Source organism: Bombina bombina, chromosome 2, assembly GCF_027579735.1.
Source record: "Bombina bombina isolate aBomBom1 chromosome 2, aBomBom1.pri, whole genome shotgun sequence".
In the NCBI taxonomy this organism is placed as follows: Eukaryota; Metazoa; Chordata; class Amphibia; order Anura; family Bombinatoridae; genus Bombina; species Bombina bombina.
The window spans coordinates 748,322,611-748,341,855 of NC_069500.1; the positions used below are offsets into that span (position 1 = coordinate 748,322,611).

General features: G+C 43.1%; 1 protein-coding gene across 1 annotated transcript in view; it reads left to right on the forward strand.

Annotated features, from left to right (window-relative positions):
• Positions 1-19,029, forward strand: part of FSTL3 (follistatin like 3) — a 145,032-nt gene extending 126,003 nt beyond the window's left edge. Inside the window, exon 5 of the mRNA XM_053702840.1 lies at positions 16,914-19,029. Coding sequence (XP_053558815.1) covers positions 16,914-16,966 — 53 coding nt within the window. The 3' untranslated portion in view covers positions 16,967-19,029. The remainder of the gene's footprint in view (positions 1-16,913) is intronic.
• The last annotated feature ends 216 nt before the right edge of the window (positions 19,030-19,245 follow it).

Sequence of the window (19,245 nt, forward strand, 5' to 3'; positions counted from 1 at the left end):
AAAGACTTGCAGGGAGGGTCATGCAGCTTTACTTAAGGCATAAAAAGGGGAGGTGTAACATTGAGGATTAAATCCTGTTTCTCTTGCAAGATGTATCGAGTCAACGGATTCATCCAATACTTGTGGGATATTCTCCTTCCCAACAGGAAGTGGCAAAGAGAGCACCCACAGCAGAGCTGTCTATATAGCTCCTCCCCTAACTCCACCTCCCAGTCATTCTCTTTGCCGGCTCTAAGCAATAAGGAAGGGTAAAGTGATTGTGGTGACAAAATATTAGTTTTATTTTCTACAAGCAAGAGTTTGTTATTTTAAATGGTACCGGTGTGTACTATTTACTCTCAAGCAGAAAAAAGATGAAGATTTCTGCCTGGAGGATAATGATCTTAGCATTTGTAACTAAGATCCACTGCTGTTCCCACAGAGGCTGAGGAGTACAGGAAACTTCAGTTGAGGAATGGTTTGCAGGCTATGCTGCACTGAGGTATATTCAGTCATTTTTTTCTAGAAAGACTGTGATATTTCAAGAAAAGGGCTGACATTATCCCCATGAGGGGAAGGGTAAGCTGTAATCAAAGACTTATGGTAGTATTGCAAGCTTGCATAAGGGCTAAGTTACTTTGCTGGTTAACACTTATATAATTGAGCAAACGTTTTTTTGAGAAGTATGGAAACGTTTTTGGGACTTTTTATTTAGAGGGTTCATTTGGCTTATTTTGAGGTTTACATCCCACGTGGCTGTTTGAAACACTTAAAGGGACACTGAACCCCAATTTTTTCTTTTGTAATTCAGAAAGAGCATGTAATTTTAAGCAACTTTCTAATTTACTCCTATTATCAATTTTTCTTCGTTCTCTTGCATGAATTTATCCACCAATCAGCAAGGACAACCCCGGTTGTTCACCAAAAATGGGCCGGCATCTAAACTTACATTTTTGCATTTCAAATAAAGATACCAAGAGAATGAAGAAAGTTTGATAATAGGAGTAAATTAGAAAGTTGCTTAAAATTTCATGCTCAATCTGATTCACGAAAGAAAAATTTGGGGTACAGTGTCCCTTTAAGGTGTTATTTTTAGGCCCAACAGACATCGAGTAAGAGGTGGGTGGGGCCTATTTTTGCGCCTTAGATGCGCAGTTGTTTTTCATTCTGGACAGCAAGCTACAACACAGGAGGATCCTGATTCGATTATGGGGCCAAAACAAAGCTTTATTCCCTCAAATTCAACCCCTAAGGGCAGGTAGGCGCCACAGCAGAGCTGTGGCAAGGTGCTGACTGTGTATTTTCCATTTTTTTTACTCTTGTCAATCCGGTTTTGTTGTTAAGGGGTTAATTTAATTTTTTACTAGTGGTGCAACCTTACTAAGGCTTACTACATATACTGTAAAAAATTTGAAGGATTTGTTGCATTTTTAAGCAGTTTTGCAGAACGTGTACATGTTTTTTTCTCTTAAAGGCACAGTACCGTTTTTTTTAAATTGTTGTTTTACATTGAATAAAGTGTTTTCCAAGCATGCTTGTCTCATTACTGTTAAACATGTCTGACATCAAGGAAACTCCTTGTTCAATATGTTTAGAAGCCATTGTGGAACCCCCTCTTAGAATGTGTCCCACTTGTACTGATATGTCTATAAATTTTAAAGAGCATATTGTAGCACTTAAAAATGTAGCGCTAGAGGAGTCTCAGACAGAAAGAAATGAGGTTATGCCATCTAGTTCTGTCACAACCAGTAACGCCCGCACAAGCGACGCCAAGTACCTCTAGTGCGTCTACTTCATTTACCTTACAAGACATGGCAGCAGTTATGAATTCTACCCTCACAGAGGTTTTATCTAAACTGCCTGGGTTGCAAGGGAAGCGTGATAGCTCTGGGTTAAGAACAAATGCTGAGCTTTCTGACGCTTTAGCAGCCGTAACCGATATTCCCTCACAATGTTATGAGGTAGCGATGAGGGATTTGCTGTCTGAGGGAGAGATTTCTGATTCAGGAAAGACGCTCCCTCAGACAGACTTGTTGCTCAGGGAGGTATTGGCGACTCTGGATGATTGTGACCCTATTGTGGTTCCAGAGAAATTGTGTAAAATGGACAAATACTTAGAGGTTCCTGTTTACAGTGATGTTTTTCCGGTCCCTAAGAGGATTGCGGATATTGTTTCTAAGGAGTGGTATAGACCAGGTATACCGTTCGCTCCCCCTCCTACTTTTAAGAAAATGTTTCTCATATCTGACACCATGCGGGACTCATGGCAGACGGTCCCTAAGGTGGAGGGAGCTATTTCTACACTAGCTAAGCGTACAACTATACCTATTGAAGACAGTTGTGCTTTCAAAGATCCTATGGATAAAAAATTAGAGGGTCTCCTAAAGAAAATTTTTGTTCATCAATGGCTCCCAGAATTTTCACAAAAGTGCTAGGGTCCCTTCTAGCGGTTCTAAGACCGCGGGGCATAGCAGTGGCGCCTTATCTAGACGACATCTTAATTCAAGCGTCAACTTTCCAACTAGCCAAGTCTCATACGGACATCGTGTTGGCCTTTCTGAGATCTCATGGGTGGAAGGTGAACATAAAAAAGAGTTCTCTCTTCCCTCTCACAAGAGTTTCTTTTCTAGGAACTCTGATAGACTCGGTAGAAATGAAAATATTTCTGACGGAGGTCAGGAAATTAAAACTCGTAAACACCTGCCGAGCTCTTCATTCCATTCCTCGGCCGTCAGTGTCTCAGTGTATGGAGGTAATCGGACTAATGGTAGCAGCAATGGACATAGTTCTGTTTGCTCGCTTACACCTCAGACCACTGCAACTATGCATGCTCGAACAGTGGAATGGGGATTATGCAGATTTATCTCCTCAGATAGATCTGGATCAGGAAACCAGAGATTCTCTTCTCTGGTGGTTATCTCAGGTTCACCTGTCTCGGGGAATGTGTTTCCGCAGGCCAGAGTGGGTCATAGTTACGACAGATGCCAGCCTGCTAGGCTGGGGTGCAGTCTGGAACTCCCTGAAAGCTCAGGGGTTATGGTCTCAGGAGGAGACTCTCCTCCCGATAAACATTCTGGAACTGAGCGTGATATTCAATGCACTTCAGGCGTGGCCTCAACTGGCTGCGGCCAAATTCATCAGATTTCAGTCGGACAACATCACGACTGTAGCTTATATCAATCATCAAGGGGGAACAAGGAGTTCTCTAGTGATGATAGAGGTTTCCAAAATAATCCGATGGGCAGAGACTCACTCTTGCCATCTTTCAGCAATCCATATCCCAGGGGTAAAGAACTGGGAGGCGGATTTCCTAAGTCGTCAGACTTTTCATCCAGGGGAGTGGGAGCTCCATCCGGAGGTGTTTGCCCAACTGATTCGGCTATGGGGCACACCAGAATTGGATCTGATGGCGTCTCGTCAGAACGCCAAGCTTCCTTGTTACGGGTCCAGGTCAAGGGATCCCCAGGCAGTGCTGATAGATGCTCTAGCAGTGCCCTGGTCCTTCAACCTGGCCTATGTGTTTCCACCATTCCCTTTCCTTCCTCGTCTGATTGCCAGAATCAAGCAGGAGAGAGATTCTGTGATTTTGATAGCACCTGCGTGGCCACGCAGGACTTGGTATGCAGACCTGGTGGACATGTCATCCGTCCCACCATGGACTCTGCCGCTGAGGCAGGACCTTCTGCTTCAAGGTCCATTCAAGCATCCAAACCTACTTTCTCTGCGTCTGACTGCTTGGAGATTGAGCGCTTGATTTTAGCAAAGCGTGGTTTCTCTGAATCGGTCATTGATACCTTGATTCAGGCTCGAAAGCCTGTCACCAGAAAAAGCTATCATAAGATATGGCGTAAATATCTTTACTGGTGTGATTCCAAGGGTTACTCATGGAGTAAGATCAGGATTCCTAGGCTATTATCTTTTCTCCAAGAAGGATTGGAGAAGGGATTATCTGCTAGTTCCTTAAAGGGACAAATATCTGCTTTGTCTATCCTTTTACACAAGCGTCTGGCGGATGTTCCAGACGTTCAGGCGTTTTGTCAGGCTTTAGTTAGAATCAAGCCTGTGTTTAAACCTGTTGCTCCGCCATTGAGTTTAAATTTGGTTCTTAAAGTTCTTCAAGGGGTTCCGTTTGAACCTATGCATTCCATAGATATTAAGCTCTTATCTTGGAAAGTTCTGTTTTTAGTAGCTATCTCTTTGGCTTGAAGAGTTTCTGAGTTATCTGCTTTACAGTGTGACTCACCTTATCTTGTTTTCCATGCGGATAAGGTGATTTTGCATACCAAACCTGGATTTCTTCCTAAGGTTGTTTCTAATAGGAATATCAATCAGGAAATTGTTGTTCCTTCTCTGTGTCCTAATCCTTCTTCCAAGAAGGAACATCTGTTGCACAACCTAGATGTGGTTCGTGCTTTAAAGTTCTGCTTACAAGCAACTAAAGATTTCCGTCAAACATCTTCATTGTTTGTTGTCTATTCTGGTAAGCGGAGAGGTCAAAAGGCTACGGCAACCTCTTTTTCCTTTTAGCTAAAAAAGCATCATCCGTTTGGCTTATGAGACTGCTGGCCTCCTGAAAGGATTACTGCTCACTCTACTAGAGCAGTGGCTTCCACATGGGCTTTTAAAAATGAGGCTTCTGTTGAACAGATTTGTAAGGCGGGGACTTGGTCTTCGCTTCATACTTTTTCCAAATTTTCCAAATTTGATACTTTTGCTTCTTCGGAGGCTATTTTTGGGAGAAAGGTTCTACAAGCAGTGGTGCCTTCCGTTTAGGTACCTGTCTTGTCCCTCCCTTCATCCGTGTCCTAAAGCTTTGGTATTGGTATCCCACAAGTATTGGATGAATCCGTGGACTCGATACATCTTGCAAGAGAAAACAAAATTTATGCTTACCTTATAAATTTCTTTCTCTTGCGATGTATCAAGTCCACGGCCCGCCCTGTCTATTTAAGACAGGTAGTATTTTTTATTATAAAACTTCAGTCACTACTGCACCCTATAGTTTCTCCTTTTTCTTCCTAGCCTTCGGTCGAATAACTGGGGGGTGGAGTTAGGGGAGGAGCTATATAGACAGCTCTGCTGTGGGTGCTCTCTTTGCCACTTCCTGTTGGGAAGGAGAATATCCCACAAGTATTGGATGAATCCGTGGACTCGATACATCGCAAGAGCAAGAAATTTATCAGGTAAGCATAAATTTTGTTTTTTCTTACCTTCATCGTGAGAGTACATGAGGCAGAATGTGATTCTTCTGGCAGATACAACAAAACAGGAGTAACTTGGAGTAATTGAACCACAAAAAATTGCTGCTGTGCCCTTTGTTTTTGGATACCAGTGCACAGACATTTACAGCATATGTGCATATGCCACTGAAAAACAATATTTATTTCCTAAAATATGGAAAGTCCACGATGTCATTCAATTACTAGTGGGAATATCACTCCTGGCCAGCAGGAGGAGGTAAAGAGCACCACAGCAAAGCTTTTAAGTGTCACTCCCCTACCCATAATCCCCATTCTCTTTGCCTCTGTCAAGGAAGTGAAGTTTGGTGTCTGAAGTAATTAATTCCTTTTTTGGGTACTTTTCCCTGCAAGCAAGGATTTGGGTTTAGCTGAGTCCATGTCAATCTCTTCAGTAGAGTCGTGGTGGCTTTTAAGCAGTTAGGACGTAGCCTTGCTTTGTTTCCTAACACATTGCTGCCCATGGTACAGAAAGCCAGAGTTAGTTACTCTGTTCTTTTTCTACAGGTCTCTGTAAGGAGTATGTATCCTTTCACGCTTTGTAAGCTGTCTTCCTGCCGGACAGCTAGACTGCAGGTAAGTGCTTTTGTCTTCTAGGTCTTGGAGACTTGCACTTCAGAAGAATATGTCATATGCAGTAGATGGGAACATTTTTTAAATCCTTTATGCGGGATTTTCATTGGCAGTGGGCAGGCACATTATGTATGTTGAGACTAGGGGTTAATCTTCCCTTTATTGGGACGTTTTTCCTCTTTGGGCTAATTTTGTTGAAATACTTTATTAGTATGTGTGTGGCTTATGTTTTATACAGGGATTTATGCAAAAACTTAAAATTTGGCAGTTGGTTTTCTTTGTTTGTTTAGCTAGAACAGGTTAACTGACAGACTGCCTGAGTTTGAAACCAGCTGCAGCTACTTGCATGTAGGCAGAGGGAAACGCCCACCTTTTACTTGCTGCATAGTTTCCTCTCTCTGCCAGTCATGTGACTTCTCTCTGCTGTTGGACATACACACGGAACGGAGCAGCGTCATTGAATTTCAGTCTCTTCAGTGTCGATCTGCTATACGATCGTTTTAGAGACTTCTGGCAGCCAAATTGTGATATTAAAAATTCTTAAAGTGACAGTGTATTTCACAAATTTCTATAATTTGGGGAATTTTTTATTTAGTATTATGGACATGGACCAAGACTCTGTGTTTTTTGACAAATGCTTGTTATGCCTAGAGGCACAAATTGTTTTGCCTATGCAATTCTGTGATGCATGCTTAGCTAGAACACTTCAATTTAAAGGGACAGTCAAGTCCAATTTTTTTTTCATGATTTAAATAGGGCATGCAATTTTAAACAACTTCCCAATTTACTTTTATCACCAATTTTGCTTTGTTCTCTTGGTATTCTTAGTGGAAAGCTAAACCTAGGAGGTTCATATGCTAATTTATTAGACCTTGAAGACTGCCTCTAATCTGAATACATTTTGACCACTAAAGGGCATTAGTTCACATGTTTCATATAGATAACATTGAGCTCATGCACGTAAAGTGACCTAGGAGTGAGCACTGATTGGCTAAACTGCATGTCTGTCAAAAGAAATTAAATAAGGGGGCAGTCAGCAGAAGCTTAGATACAAGATAATTACAGAGGTAAAACGTGTATTATTATAACTGTGTTGGTTATGCAAAACTGGGGAATGGGTAATAAAGGGATTATCTTTCTTTTTAAACAACAAAAATTCTGGTGTTGACTGACCCTTTAAAGATGAATTGTTGCCCTCAGAGCCCAATGTTTCTCAGGATGATGCTGTTCAGGCAATGCCACAGCTTTCTCCTCAAACGTCCCAAGCCTCTATGGCATCACATACAGTGCCCTGCAGTTCCTCTCAGCCTCCTGGAGAAGTTTATTTGCCTGCAGATTTTGCTGCACAGGTATCTTTTTTCCTGTGCTGGGTAAACGCAAGAGGAAAATTAGACATTCAGATAGTAAGGTTTCTGTTCCACCTACTGCTACGCAGGTTGCCCTCCCTCATAAGTCTGATGAGGAGGATACGCCGGTAGCCTCTGAGGGTGAAATCTCAGATTCGGACAGTATTATTCCTTCATCTGATACTGAAGAAGTAAACTTCAGATTTAAGCTTGAACACCTTCGTGTACTGTTAAAGGAGGTATTGGCTACTTTGGACGACTCCGATACTTCTGTCGTTGTCAACCCTAAGAAGTCTAGTAAACTTAATAAATACTATGATGTTCCTTCCTCTGTGGAAGTTTTTCCTGTCCCAGACCGTGTGACGGAGATGATTTCACAGTTATGGGAGAAACCAGGGATTTCTTTCTCCCCGTCTCCCGTATTTAAAAAAGATGTTTCCTGTTGATGACTCCATTAAAGATTCTTGGCGCACGGTGCCTAAAGTAGAAGAGGCTATTTCTACTCTGGCTAAGAGAACTATGATCACTATAGAGGATAGCTGCTACTTCAAGTATCACATGGACATAAAGCTGAGAGCTTATTTGAAGAAGATCTATGTTCATCAAAGTCTTCAATGGTAACCTGCAGTTTGTTTTGCCACAGTAGCAAGTGCGGCATCTTATTGGTGCAATGCCTTGTCTGAATCAATTTTAGTAGAGAGATACAAGATAGGATTAAGGCTCTCAAACTAGCCAATTCCTTTATTTCTGATGCTAACATGCAAGGTATTAGACTGGGAGCCAAGATATCTGGCTTTACTGTCCTAGCCCGCAGGGCATTGTGGCTAAAATCTTGGTCAGCTAATGTTAGCTCTAAGTCCAAGCTTCTGGCGCTTCCTTAAAAGGGGAAGACCTTCCACGGACCTGGTTTGGCAGAAATAATTTCTGATATTACGGGTGGAAAAGGGTTTTTTCTACCACAAGACTCAAAGGACATCAAAGTAATTTTCATTCCTTTTGTAACTTCAAGGTCAAAAGTCTTCCTCTCCCACTTCCAAGCAGGAGCAGTCCAAGTCTTCTTGGAAGCCCAATAAGTCTTGGAATAAGGGGAAGCAATCAAAGAAATCCTCAGCTGAGTCTAAGTCAGCACTAAGGGTTGGCCCCCGGTTCCGGGATTGGATCAAGTCGGGGGCAGGCTTTCCCTGTTTTGTCAAGCGTGGAGACAAGATGTCCCAGAACCTTGGGCTGTGGGCATAGTATCTCAGGGTTACAAAATAGAATTCAAAACTTTCCTTCTCAGGGGCAGATTCCACCTCTCAAGATTATGTGCAGATCAAAAGAGAGGCATTCTTGAACTGTGTTCAGGACCTTTCCTCCCTTTGAGTGATTGTTCCAGTTCCAGTAAGGGAACAGGGTCTAGGATTCTATTCAAATCTATTTGTGGTTCCCAAAAAAGAGGGAACTTTTCGAGCCATTTTAGACCTAAAGTGCCTCTACAAGTTTCTCAGGGAACCGTCCTTCAAAATGGAAACCATTCATTCCATTCTTCCTTTGGTTCAAGAGGGTCAGTTCATGACGACCATAGACCTGAAGGATGCGTATCTTCATGTTCCTATCCACAGGGATCATCACAAATTCCTGAGATTCACCTTTCTAGACAAACACTATCAGTTTGTGGCTCTTCCGTTTGGCCTTGCCACAGCTCCCAGAATTTTCTCAAAGGTACTGGGGGCTTTCTTGGCAGTGATCAGGTCTCGGGGAATTGCCGTGGCGCCATACCTGGACGACATATTGGTTCCTAGCGCCATCTTTTCAACAAACAAACTCTCATACAGAGATCTTGTTGTCTTTTCTACGTTCTCACAGTTGGAAAGGTGTTCTCTAGGTTAACCCTCAAATGGGGGGATCTGATGGTGTCTCAGCAGAACGCCAAGCTTCCAAGGTATGGTTCAAGGTCAAGAGATCCTCAGGCCGCTCTGCTAGATGCTCTGGCGGTTCCTTGGGATTTCGGTCTAGCATACCTGTTTCCTCCGTTTGCTCTCCTTCCATGAGTTATTGCTCGTATCAAACAAAAGAGAGCATTGGTAATTCTAATAGCTCATGCATGGTCTCGCAGGATCTAGTATGCAGACCTAGTAAAAATGTCTTCTCGGCCGCCTTTGAGGTTGCCTCTGAGGAATGACCTAACTCAGGGTCCATTCCTCCATCCAAACCTTGTTTTTCTGAAGCTGACTGCTTGGAGATTGAACGCCTAGTTATGTCTAATTGTGGACTCGGTCATTGAAACCATGATCCAGGCTCGCAAGCCTGTTACTCGAAAAATTTACCATAAGGTATAGCATAAATACCTTCATGGGTGTGAATCTAAGAGTTACTCTTGGAGTAGGGTCAGGATTCCTAGAATTTTGTCTTTTCTCCAGGAAGGGTTGTCAGTCAGTTCTCTGAAAGGTCAGATTTCTGTATTATATATTTTGTTACACAAGTATCTGGCGGATGTGCCAGATGTTCAATCTTTTTGTGAGGCCCTGGTCAGAATCAGGCCTGTGTTTAAACCTGTTTCTCCTCCTTGGAGCCTTAATCTTGTTCTTAAAGTTTTGCAGCAGGCTCCATTTGAGCCAATGCATTTGATAGATATTAAGTTGCTATCTTTGATGGTTTTGTTTCTTATTGCTATCTTTTCTGCTCAGAGAGTTTCGGTACTCTCGGCTTTGCAGTGTGATTTGCCTTACCTTATTTTTCATGTGGATAAGTCGGTTCTTCGTACTAAATTGGGGTTTCTTCTTAAAGTGGTGTTGGATAGAAATATTAATCAGGAAATTGTTGTTCCTTCTCTCTGCCCCAATCCTTCTTCTCATAAAAAATGTCTGTTGCACATCATGTATGTTGTGTGCCAGTCTTCTGCCCTGTTTGTTTGTTTCTCAGGAAAGCGTAAGAGTCAAAAAGCTACTTCTACTTCTCTTTTCCTCTGGTTGAGAAGTATAATTCATTTTGCTTATGAGACTGCTGGACAGCAGCCTCCTGAGAGAATTACAGCTCATTACAGTAGGGCTGTCTCCTTTTCTTGGGCTTTCAAAGAAGAAGCTTCTGTGGAACAGCTTTGCAAGGCTGCAACTTGGTCCTCTCTGCATACTTTTTCAAAATTTTCCAAATTTGATACTTTTGCCTCAGCTGAGGCCTCTTTTGGGAGAAAGGTTCTTCAAGCGGTGGTGCCTTCTGTTTAGGTCTGCCTGTCTTGTTCTCCCTCCCTGTTCATTTTGTGTCCTCTAGCTTGGGTATTTGTTACCACTAGTAATTGAATTACGTTGTGGAATCTCCATATCTTAGGAAACAAAACAACATTTATGCTTACCTGATAAATTTCTTTCTTTCCGGATATGAAGAGTCCACAACCCCACCCTTTATTAAAATAGTTATTTTCGACTAAATCTCAGGCACCTCTACACCTTTGTGTTGTTCTTTTTCCATTTCCCTTCGGTCAAATGACTGGGGATTATGGGTAGGGGAGTGACACTTAACAGCTTTGCTGTGGTGCTCTTTGCCTCCTCCTGCTGGCCAGGAGTGATATTCCCACTAGTAATATCAAGTTTGACCTTTCTATCCCTTTAAGAGTAGTATGAAATACCAGCTGTGGCCCCAATATAACAATGAGGATGGCTCACTGTGGCTCACTGAAAATCTGATCTTGAGCATTGATATATGCAGTGGTTTTGCAGGCTAGTAGGCAAATGTCCCAACCATTATAAAATCAAATGAACAATACAAGAGTTTTGTGATATCTAGAAGATGATCAAATTGCCTACGAATGTAATTTTTTCAAAAGAACAGGTGAAAAAATTAACATGTACCTTAGATACTTACCTACATGCCCTGAAAAGCACACTTACCCACTCCTCTTTACTCTAGAGCACAGCCCACGCTAACTTGAGGCTTAGCACTCTTGGCTCCAAGGGCCTGCACTAAAGTTAGCTCTAGAGAGGAGGGGGTTAGCGTGCTCTGCAGCTCATGTAGTTAAGTATTTTAGCATTTTTTTAAAGAAAACAAAGGAATATTGCCGAATTTGGCATTATTCTTTAGTTTTCATCAATTTTCCTTTTGCATTCTTTCGAATATTCGTTTCTTTAAAACAAAACGAATATCCCTTTTTCAGAATGAAAATGCTTTCGTTCTGAAACGAAAGCACAAGTCTGCATAGTATCATATAATATGCAATTCATGGTCTCCTTTTTGATGCAATGGGTGGTTATTATTGTGTGTGGGTTACGTAAGTCACAAAACTAAGATTATCTTCATTTTACTTAGAGCTTAAAACCTTTGATAAACTAATCCAATAATATATGATATGCTATCCCAGAGATGAATTAAGTAATGATTGCTTAAAGGGATATGAAACCCAAAAAATATATTCAGACAGGGCATACCATATTTTAAAAATCCAATTTTACTTATGTTATCAGATTTTCAACAACAAATATCAGGAGAAAGAAGAAATATTTTTATAAAAAAAGTAAATTAGAAATTTATTTAAAATAACATTTCCATCTAAAGGGGAGGAGAGTCCACAGCTTCATTCATTACTATTGGGAATTAAGAACCTGGCCACCAGGACGAGGCAAAGATACCCCAGCCAAAGACTTAAATACCTCTCCCACTCCCCTCCTCCCCCAGTCATTCTTTGCCTTTCGTCACAGGAGGTGGCAGAGAGGTGCCGAAGATTTGAAGGTCTCTTATGGAGGGTATTACTCTTCGCAATGGGACAGGAGTTTTAAGTAGCCCTATAAGGCTTCTCAGTGAGGGTTGAGTCCGGAGTTGCAGGGAGAGTCTCTTTTGCGAAACCATCGCGACTCATATTAACAGCTCCTACAGCAATCAGCGTTGACGAGTTTTGCAGACTGCTTTCTTTTCTCAAGTCCATGTCAGGAGCGCTGCTATGACCTGTCACTCTTGAAGGGCCGTGTTCCTGTTCCACGCCGTGGATTCTGGTAAGATCGTTTCATTTTATACACAATGTTAACATAAAAGACAGGGCCACAGCGTGGTGTCTTTTATCTTTACAGAATCAAGGGTTAATATTCCTGGGAGGGGGATTATTGAACAGGGGGGATTATACATGACATTGTTTATTGTGTCATTGCTGCGTTGTGCGGGATAAGGCTCTGGCAATAGGGTTTTTTTCCAGGAGTTTTTGCATGGTCCATTTTTGGCGCGTTTTCTCCTTTAGGCAGGGGAGGTCCTGCGAGGCACCCGTGTGACTGGGTGGCACTCTTCACTTCCGGTCTGTTCTGCGACGGAGGAGACTAAGCGAGTTTCTGTAGTCCGGTTCATAGGAGGTGGTGAGTGCCCCGGCCATTGGTGGTTATACAGGTGCTTGTTAGGTTCTCTTTTATTCTAATAAAAGCGTAAGCTATGGAGGATTCTGACACGTTAGAGGGTCATCCCTCTTTGACAAAGTCTCATACCTGTGTTTATTGTGAGGTTCCAGTATACCAGCCTGCCCAAATATATTCCACATGCCATGAGAGGGTCGAGACATCTAAGACTAAAAGAATGTCTAGTACCACTTAGCCGTCCACCTCTGAGGGTTCCCCGTCCTGTGAGGTGCGTTCCCGAGTTCCCTATTGCTCATGCAGCGCCCGGGGTCCGACTGTTGCTCCTTCGGGAGAGATATGTTGGCCGCCAGATTTTGCGGATCAACTGCAGACGGCGGTTTCTAAAGTGATCCACGCCTTACCACGTTCTGCTAAGCGCAAGCATAGGGCCTTTCAAAGCGGCCAGACTCAGGACTTGTCTTCGTCGGACGCTCCTGCGGAGTGGTTCGATGAAGGCCCACTCCGACGCGTCGAAGGGGACTCCTTCTGGGTTGGACTCTGTGTCATATAAAGCTCCGGCAGAGGATCCTCGCTATAGGTTTAAGGTGGAGAATGTGTGCTTTTTGCTAAAGCAGGTGCTTGCTACTCTAGAGGTTCCGGAGCCGAAGCTTCCGGAGGAACCTTCTATCCCTAAGCTAGATAAGGTTTATGAGGACAGGGTGGTACCCAAGACTTTCCCGGTTCCTATAAAGATGGCTAACATTATCAAAAACCAATGGGCTTGATTAGGTTCTTCCTTTTCCCCTTCTTCGTCCTTTAATAATCTTTTCCTCATTCCGGAGGCTCAGTTGGAGTTATGGGGGACCATTCCTAGGGTGGATGAGGCCATCTCCACGCTCGCTAAGCGAACGACTATTCCCCTAGAGGATAGTTTGTCTTTCAAAGAGCCCATGGATAAAAAGTTGAAAACATGCTGAGAAAGATGGCTGGAGCTGCGTCATATTGCTGTGATTCCCTGAGTGAAATGATTGAGGGTGAACCCTCTTTAGAAGAGGTGCAGGAGAAGATTAAGGCTTTGAAGGTAGCCAATTCTTTCATTTGTGACAGCAATATGCAAATTATTCGCCTGAATGCTAAGGTGTCAGGATTTTCGGTTTTAGCGCGCAGGGCCTTGTGTCTAAAACCTTAGTTGGCGGACATGACCTCTAAATTGAGGTTGCTGTCCCTGCTTTTTCAAGGAAAGATTCTGATCCTGGACTCGATCATTTCCACGGTTATGGGAGGCAAGGGTGCTTTCCTATACCAAGATAAGAAAGCTAAACCGAAAGGATCTACTTTTCATCCCTTTCATGCGGATAAGGCCCAGCGCCAGCAGCCCGCCGCAAAAGCGGACCAGTCCAAGGGAACTTGGAAGCCTGCTCAGTCTTGGAACAAGTCCAAACAGAACAAGAAGCTCGCAGAGACCAAGTCGGCGTGAAAGGGGCGACACCGGACAGGTCTATGGACCGAGTAGGGGGCAGGTTATCTCTATTCTCCGAAGCCTGGTTGCAGCATGTTCAGGACCCTTGGGTTCTGGAGGTTGTCTCCCAGGGTTACAGGAAGTCCTTCCTTCCTAGGGGCAGATTCCTCGTGTCAAACCTGTCATTGAGGCCGGAAAAGAAAGAGGCCTTTCTAGGATGTGTGAGGGATCTTTCCTCTCTAGGTGTTATCGTACCAGTACCCTTTGCAGAAAGGTCTAGGGTATTATTTAAATCTGTTCGTAGTTCCCAAAAAGGAGGGCACGTTCTGCCCGATTTTGGATCTGAAGTGTTTAAACAAGTTTTTGTCCGGTCCATCATTTAAAATGGAAATGATCAGGTCCATTTTGCCTGTATATCAAGAGGGGCAGTTCATGACCACAATAGACTTGAAGGATGCCTACCTTCATGTTCCAATTCACAGGGACCACTTCAAGTTCCTAAGATTTGCATTTCTGGACCAGCATTTCCAGTTTGTGGCCCTTCCTTTCGGTCTTGTGACAGCCCAGAGAGTTTTCACGAAGGTTCTAGGGGCCCTGCTTGCTGTAGCCAGATCCAGGGGCATTGCAGTGGCGCCCTATGTAGACAACATCTTGGTTCAGGTGCTGTCCTTCAGTCAGGCAGTGGACCATTCAAGGTCTCTGCTCCTGTTACTTCAATCTCATGGTTAGAAGATAAACTCTGGAAAGAGCTCCCTGGTATCCAGAACCAGGGTGGAGTTTCTGGGCACGATTATAGACTCGGTGTCCATGAAGATTTTTCTCATGGATCAGATGCGCAGGAAGCTTGGGCGTTCAACTTCATAAGGTTTCAGACGGACAACATTACCTCGGTGGCTTACATCAACCATCAGGGGGGTACAAGGAGCTCCCTCGCAATGAGGGAAGTGTCTCGGATACTAGAATGGGCGGAGGCCCACAACTGCTCATTTTCGGCGATCCACATCCCGGGTGTGGACAACTGGGAAGCAGACTTTCTCAGCAGGCAAACATTCCATCCGGGGAATAGTCTCTTCACCCCGAGGTGTTTTCAGAGATTTGTCTCAGATGGGGAATGTCGGAGATAGATCGCATGGCGTCCAGGCTCAATTGCAAACTTCCCCGTTACGGGTCAAGGTTGAGGGACCCCAAGCAGAACTGATAGATGCATTAGCGGTGCCTTGGGTGTTCGATCTAGCGTACATTTTTCTCCCTTACTACTTCTACCTCGTATTGTGGCACACATAAAGCAGGAGAGAGCGTCGACCATTTTGATTGCTCCTTCATGGCCACAGAGGACGTGGTTTGCGGATCTGGTGGGGATGTCATCCTCTCCGCCATGGAGGTTACCCTGTCGCAGGGATCTGTTGGAACAGGGTCCTTTCCAACATCAGAATCTCGATCCTCTGAGGCTGACTGCGTGGAGATTGAACGCTTAGTCCTAGCCAAGAGAGGTTTTTCTGAAAGTGTGATTGACACTCTGGTTCAGGCAAGGAAGCCAGTCACTTGGCACATCTACCATAAGGTTTGGAGGACTTACTTGTCCTGGTGTGAGAAACATGGATACTCTTGGCACAAGGTGAGGGTTTCCAGAATTCTGTCCTTTCTTTTAAAGGTTTAGAGAAGGGACTTGCCGCTAGTTCCTTAAAGGGACAGATTTCGTCATTATCTGTTTTGTTACACAGGAGACTCGCTGAGCTCCCTGAAATCCAATCTTTTGTTCAGGCTTTGTCTCGAATCAGGCGTGTCTTTAGGCAGTCTGCTTCCCAGTGGAGCTTGAACTTGGTCCTTAGGGTTTTGCAAAAGGTCCCGTTTGAGCCTATGCATTCCCTTGACATTAAGATTCTGTCCTGGAAGGTTCTTTTCCTGTTGGCCATTGCATCGGCTCGCAGAGTATCTGAACTGGCGGCCTTGCAACATGGGCCACCTTATCTGGTTTTTCATTCGGATAAGGCTGTTCTTCGCACCGGCTTGGGATTTTTTCCCAAGGTGGTGTCCAATCGTAACATCAATCAGGCAATAGTTGTTCCTTCTCTGTGCCCTAACCCTTCTTCTTCGAAGGAGCGATTACTTCATAATCTAGATGTGGTCCGTGCCCTGAAGTTCTATCTTCAGGCTACAAAGGACTTCAGACAACCTACATCTCTTTTTGTTGTGTATTCAGGGAAGCTCAGGGGTCAGAGGGCTTCTGCTACTTCTTTGTCTTTTTGGCTGAGGAGCTTGATCCGTTTGGCTTACGAGACAGCGGGACATAAGCCTCCTCAGAGGATCACAGCTCATTCCACTAGAGCGGTGGCTTCATCTTGGGCCTTCAAGAATGAGGCCTCTATGGAGCATATTTGTAAGGCGGCTACCTGGTCTTCCTTACATACTTTATGAAGTTTTACAAATTTGACGATTTTGCTTCTGCTGAAGCAGCTTTTGGGAGAAAGGTTCTACAGGCTGTGGTGCCCTCAGATTAGGGTCCGCCTTTTACCCTCCCGGTTTCATTCAGTGTCCTCTAGAGCTTGGGTATATGTTCCCAATAGTAATGAATGAAGCTGTGGACTCTCCTCCCCTTTAGATGGAAAACATAAATTATGCTTACCTGATAATTTAATTTCCATCGTGGGGAGGAGAGTCCATGGCTCCCACCCGTATCTCCGGTGGGCGGACCTAAATTTAATTTCTCTTCTGGCGCCATTTATACCCTGATGTTTCTCCTACTGTTCCTTGTTCCCTCGGCAGAATGACTGGGGGATGAGGGGAGTGGGAGAGGTATTTAAGCCTTTGGCTGGGGTGTCTTTGCCTCCTCCTGGTGGCCAGGTTCTTAATTCTCAATAGTAATGAACGAAGCCGTGGATTTTCTTCCCCACAATGGAAATTAAATTATCGGGTAAGCATAATTTAATTTTTTCTGTCTGAATTATGAAAGAAAAATGTTGGATTTCATGTCTCTTTAACCCCTTAATGACCAGCGACGTACCATGATTTTGTATTATTTTTTTTCCATATTCAGATTTCACCAAATTTTCCATGGATTTGGATGATGCTGTAAAGAATTTTGTGTGAAGACAGCGTGATGTGATTTTAGCATGGACGCACGTGCATTCCATGTGTATATTGTACATACAGCGAGGCATATTTATTAACTGGAGGTATTATTTATATGTATCAAACAGGCTCCTCTTCCTGTGAGTGCAGACATGACCAGGTTAGAATCTGGCAAATGAAAAGATGGAACTTTAGATTTTGTCGGAAAAAAAAAAGTATACTGTTTGTATTAAGGTACAGTGAGTCTGTCCTGTTTGCCAATAATGCTTGTCTGATCAAAGATTGTAAAAAAGGTTGACATGCATAAGGGATTTACAGGACATGGAGTCTGTCCCAGCATGAACAGAGTGATAGCTGCCTAACAGGAATATGCACTTCCTACCAGAGGGCAAAACAACCATACAAACAAAAAGGGATCTAGGATAAGGAGTCTGGTTTTTTTACTGTCTAATTCTGGCAAAGTGACAGACAGGAGGGAGATTTTGGAACATCAAATATATCCCTGGCTCTGTTTGTATTTAGAATTAATTGCTTATGACTAAATACAACTGCAGGAAGGTGGTAGCTTATATGTTTGTAACTCCGTGCAATGCTACACACAACAACATTTTGTTTAATGTTCAATTCTATGTGCTGCTCACTTAAAATTCTCAGATCACAGTGATAAATTTATATTTTTATATGTTTTTAACTTTTTTTTTTTAATGACATTTGTCTGAACAAAATCAAACAGGTAGCTGATTTGTGCCTGCAGCTCTGTAAAACTTTCACTTCCAAAACAATTAGACTCTTATCACGGCTCCGTAGCAACAACTCCATTTTGCCCTCTTGTGGTAATGTCTGGGACTGCAAATCATACAAACATGCTGCAAAGTATTTTTTACTGGAATCATTAAAGGCATATGAAACCGTGCACCTTTAGTAAAAACAAATATGTTAACGCAAAGTAAATATAAAAAGAAACTGATTATGTTTTAAAATAAGCAAACAACATTTACTTGCAAAATAATTACTTTAGTGAGTTAAGAGAGCACACATGACATAACTTAAGTTCTACTGTCACATGATTTATGCAGCAAAAGTACTCTATTGAGCATGAGCTATATACTACAGATAGAGTAGATGTCTCCTTGCAACTAGATAAAGGAAAAGCTATTCCTTTGCCTTTCTGTAGAGTCCACAGTCCCCTTGTGGGGCTGTGACAGGAAGCAGTTGACCCTGCATAAATGAAGTTAAGAAAAAGAAATAAAAGATAAAATACTTTTAAATAATGAATAATGCATATTGCTATGATTTCTATTTAGTATAACCCGCTGCTTAGTGCTTTGTCATTACAACAATGAAATAGACTCAGTATTTTCCACAGAAAATGTTGCCAGCCGCATGGCATTTTGAAGTAACCGGGTGGGGGGCAGTGTAATATTTTCTAATATTAGAGCATTTTCTGCTATCCAAAGCACAAATTAATCGCATGATTTAGCATAAATGTATTTAATGATATATTTTTTTAATATTAGCTTATTTTAGCTTACTATTGACTAGAATTCTAGCAGGGTGGTCAGCAAAATCAGCCGGGTGCTGCACCCACTAAAAAGGTACTGGGGAGAACACTGAGACTGTTTTATATCACTTTAATAATTCTGTCTACCGAGACACAGCTATCCAATAGTTGTATACTGCTTCTGAGCACCTACACTTAAGTGTGAAGGGACTTAAAAAACGAATTAATAATCAGCCAGATTACGAGTTTTGCGTTATGGCTGCTCGCTAATAACTTGCAAGTTATTTTCACTGCTCACCTTTCATAGCGTTGCTATTACAGGTTTCCAAAAACCCGGCTTGTGCGGGCGATATGGTTGCGTTGAGCTCCATGCCTCACCCAAATACAAGCAGTGTTTTAACGTGCTCGTGCACGATTTCCCCATAGACATCAATGGGGAGAGCTGGCTAAAAAAAAGCTTAACACCTGCGATCGCGGAGCGTAAAGCTCCGTAACGCAGCCCCATTGATGTCTATGGGGAAAAAAATGTATGTTTAAACCTAACACCTTAACATAAACCCAGAGTCTAAACACCCCTAATCTGCCGCCCCCAACATCGTCGACACCTACATTACACTTATTAACCCCTAATCTGCCGCCCCCAACGAAGCTGCCACCTACCTACACTTATTAACCCCTAATCTGCCACGCCCAACGTCGCCGCCGCCACTATACTAAAGTTATTAACCCCTTAACCTCTGGCCTCCCACATCACTAACACTAAATAAGTATATTAACCCCAACGTAAAACCTAACC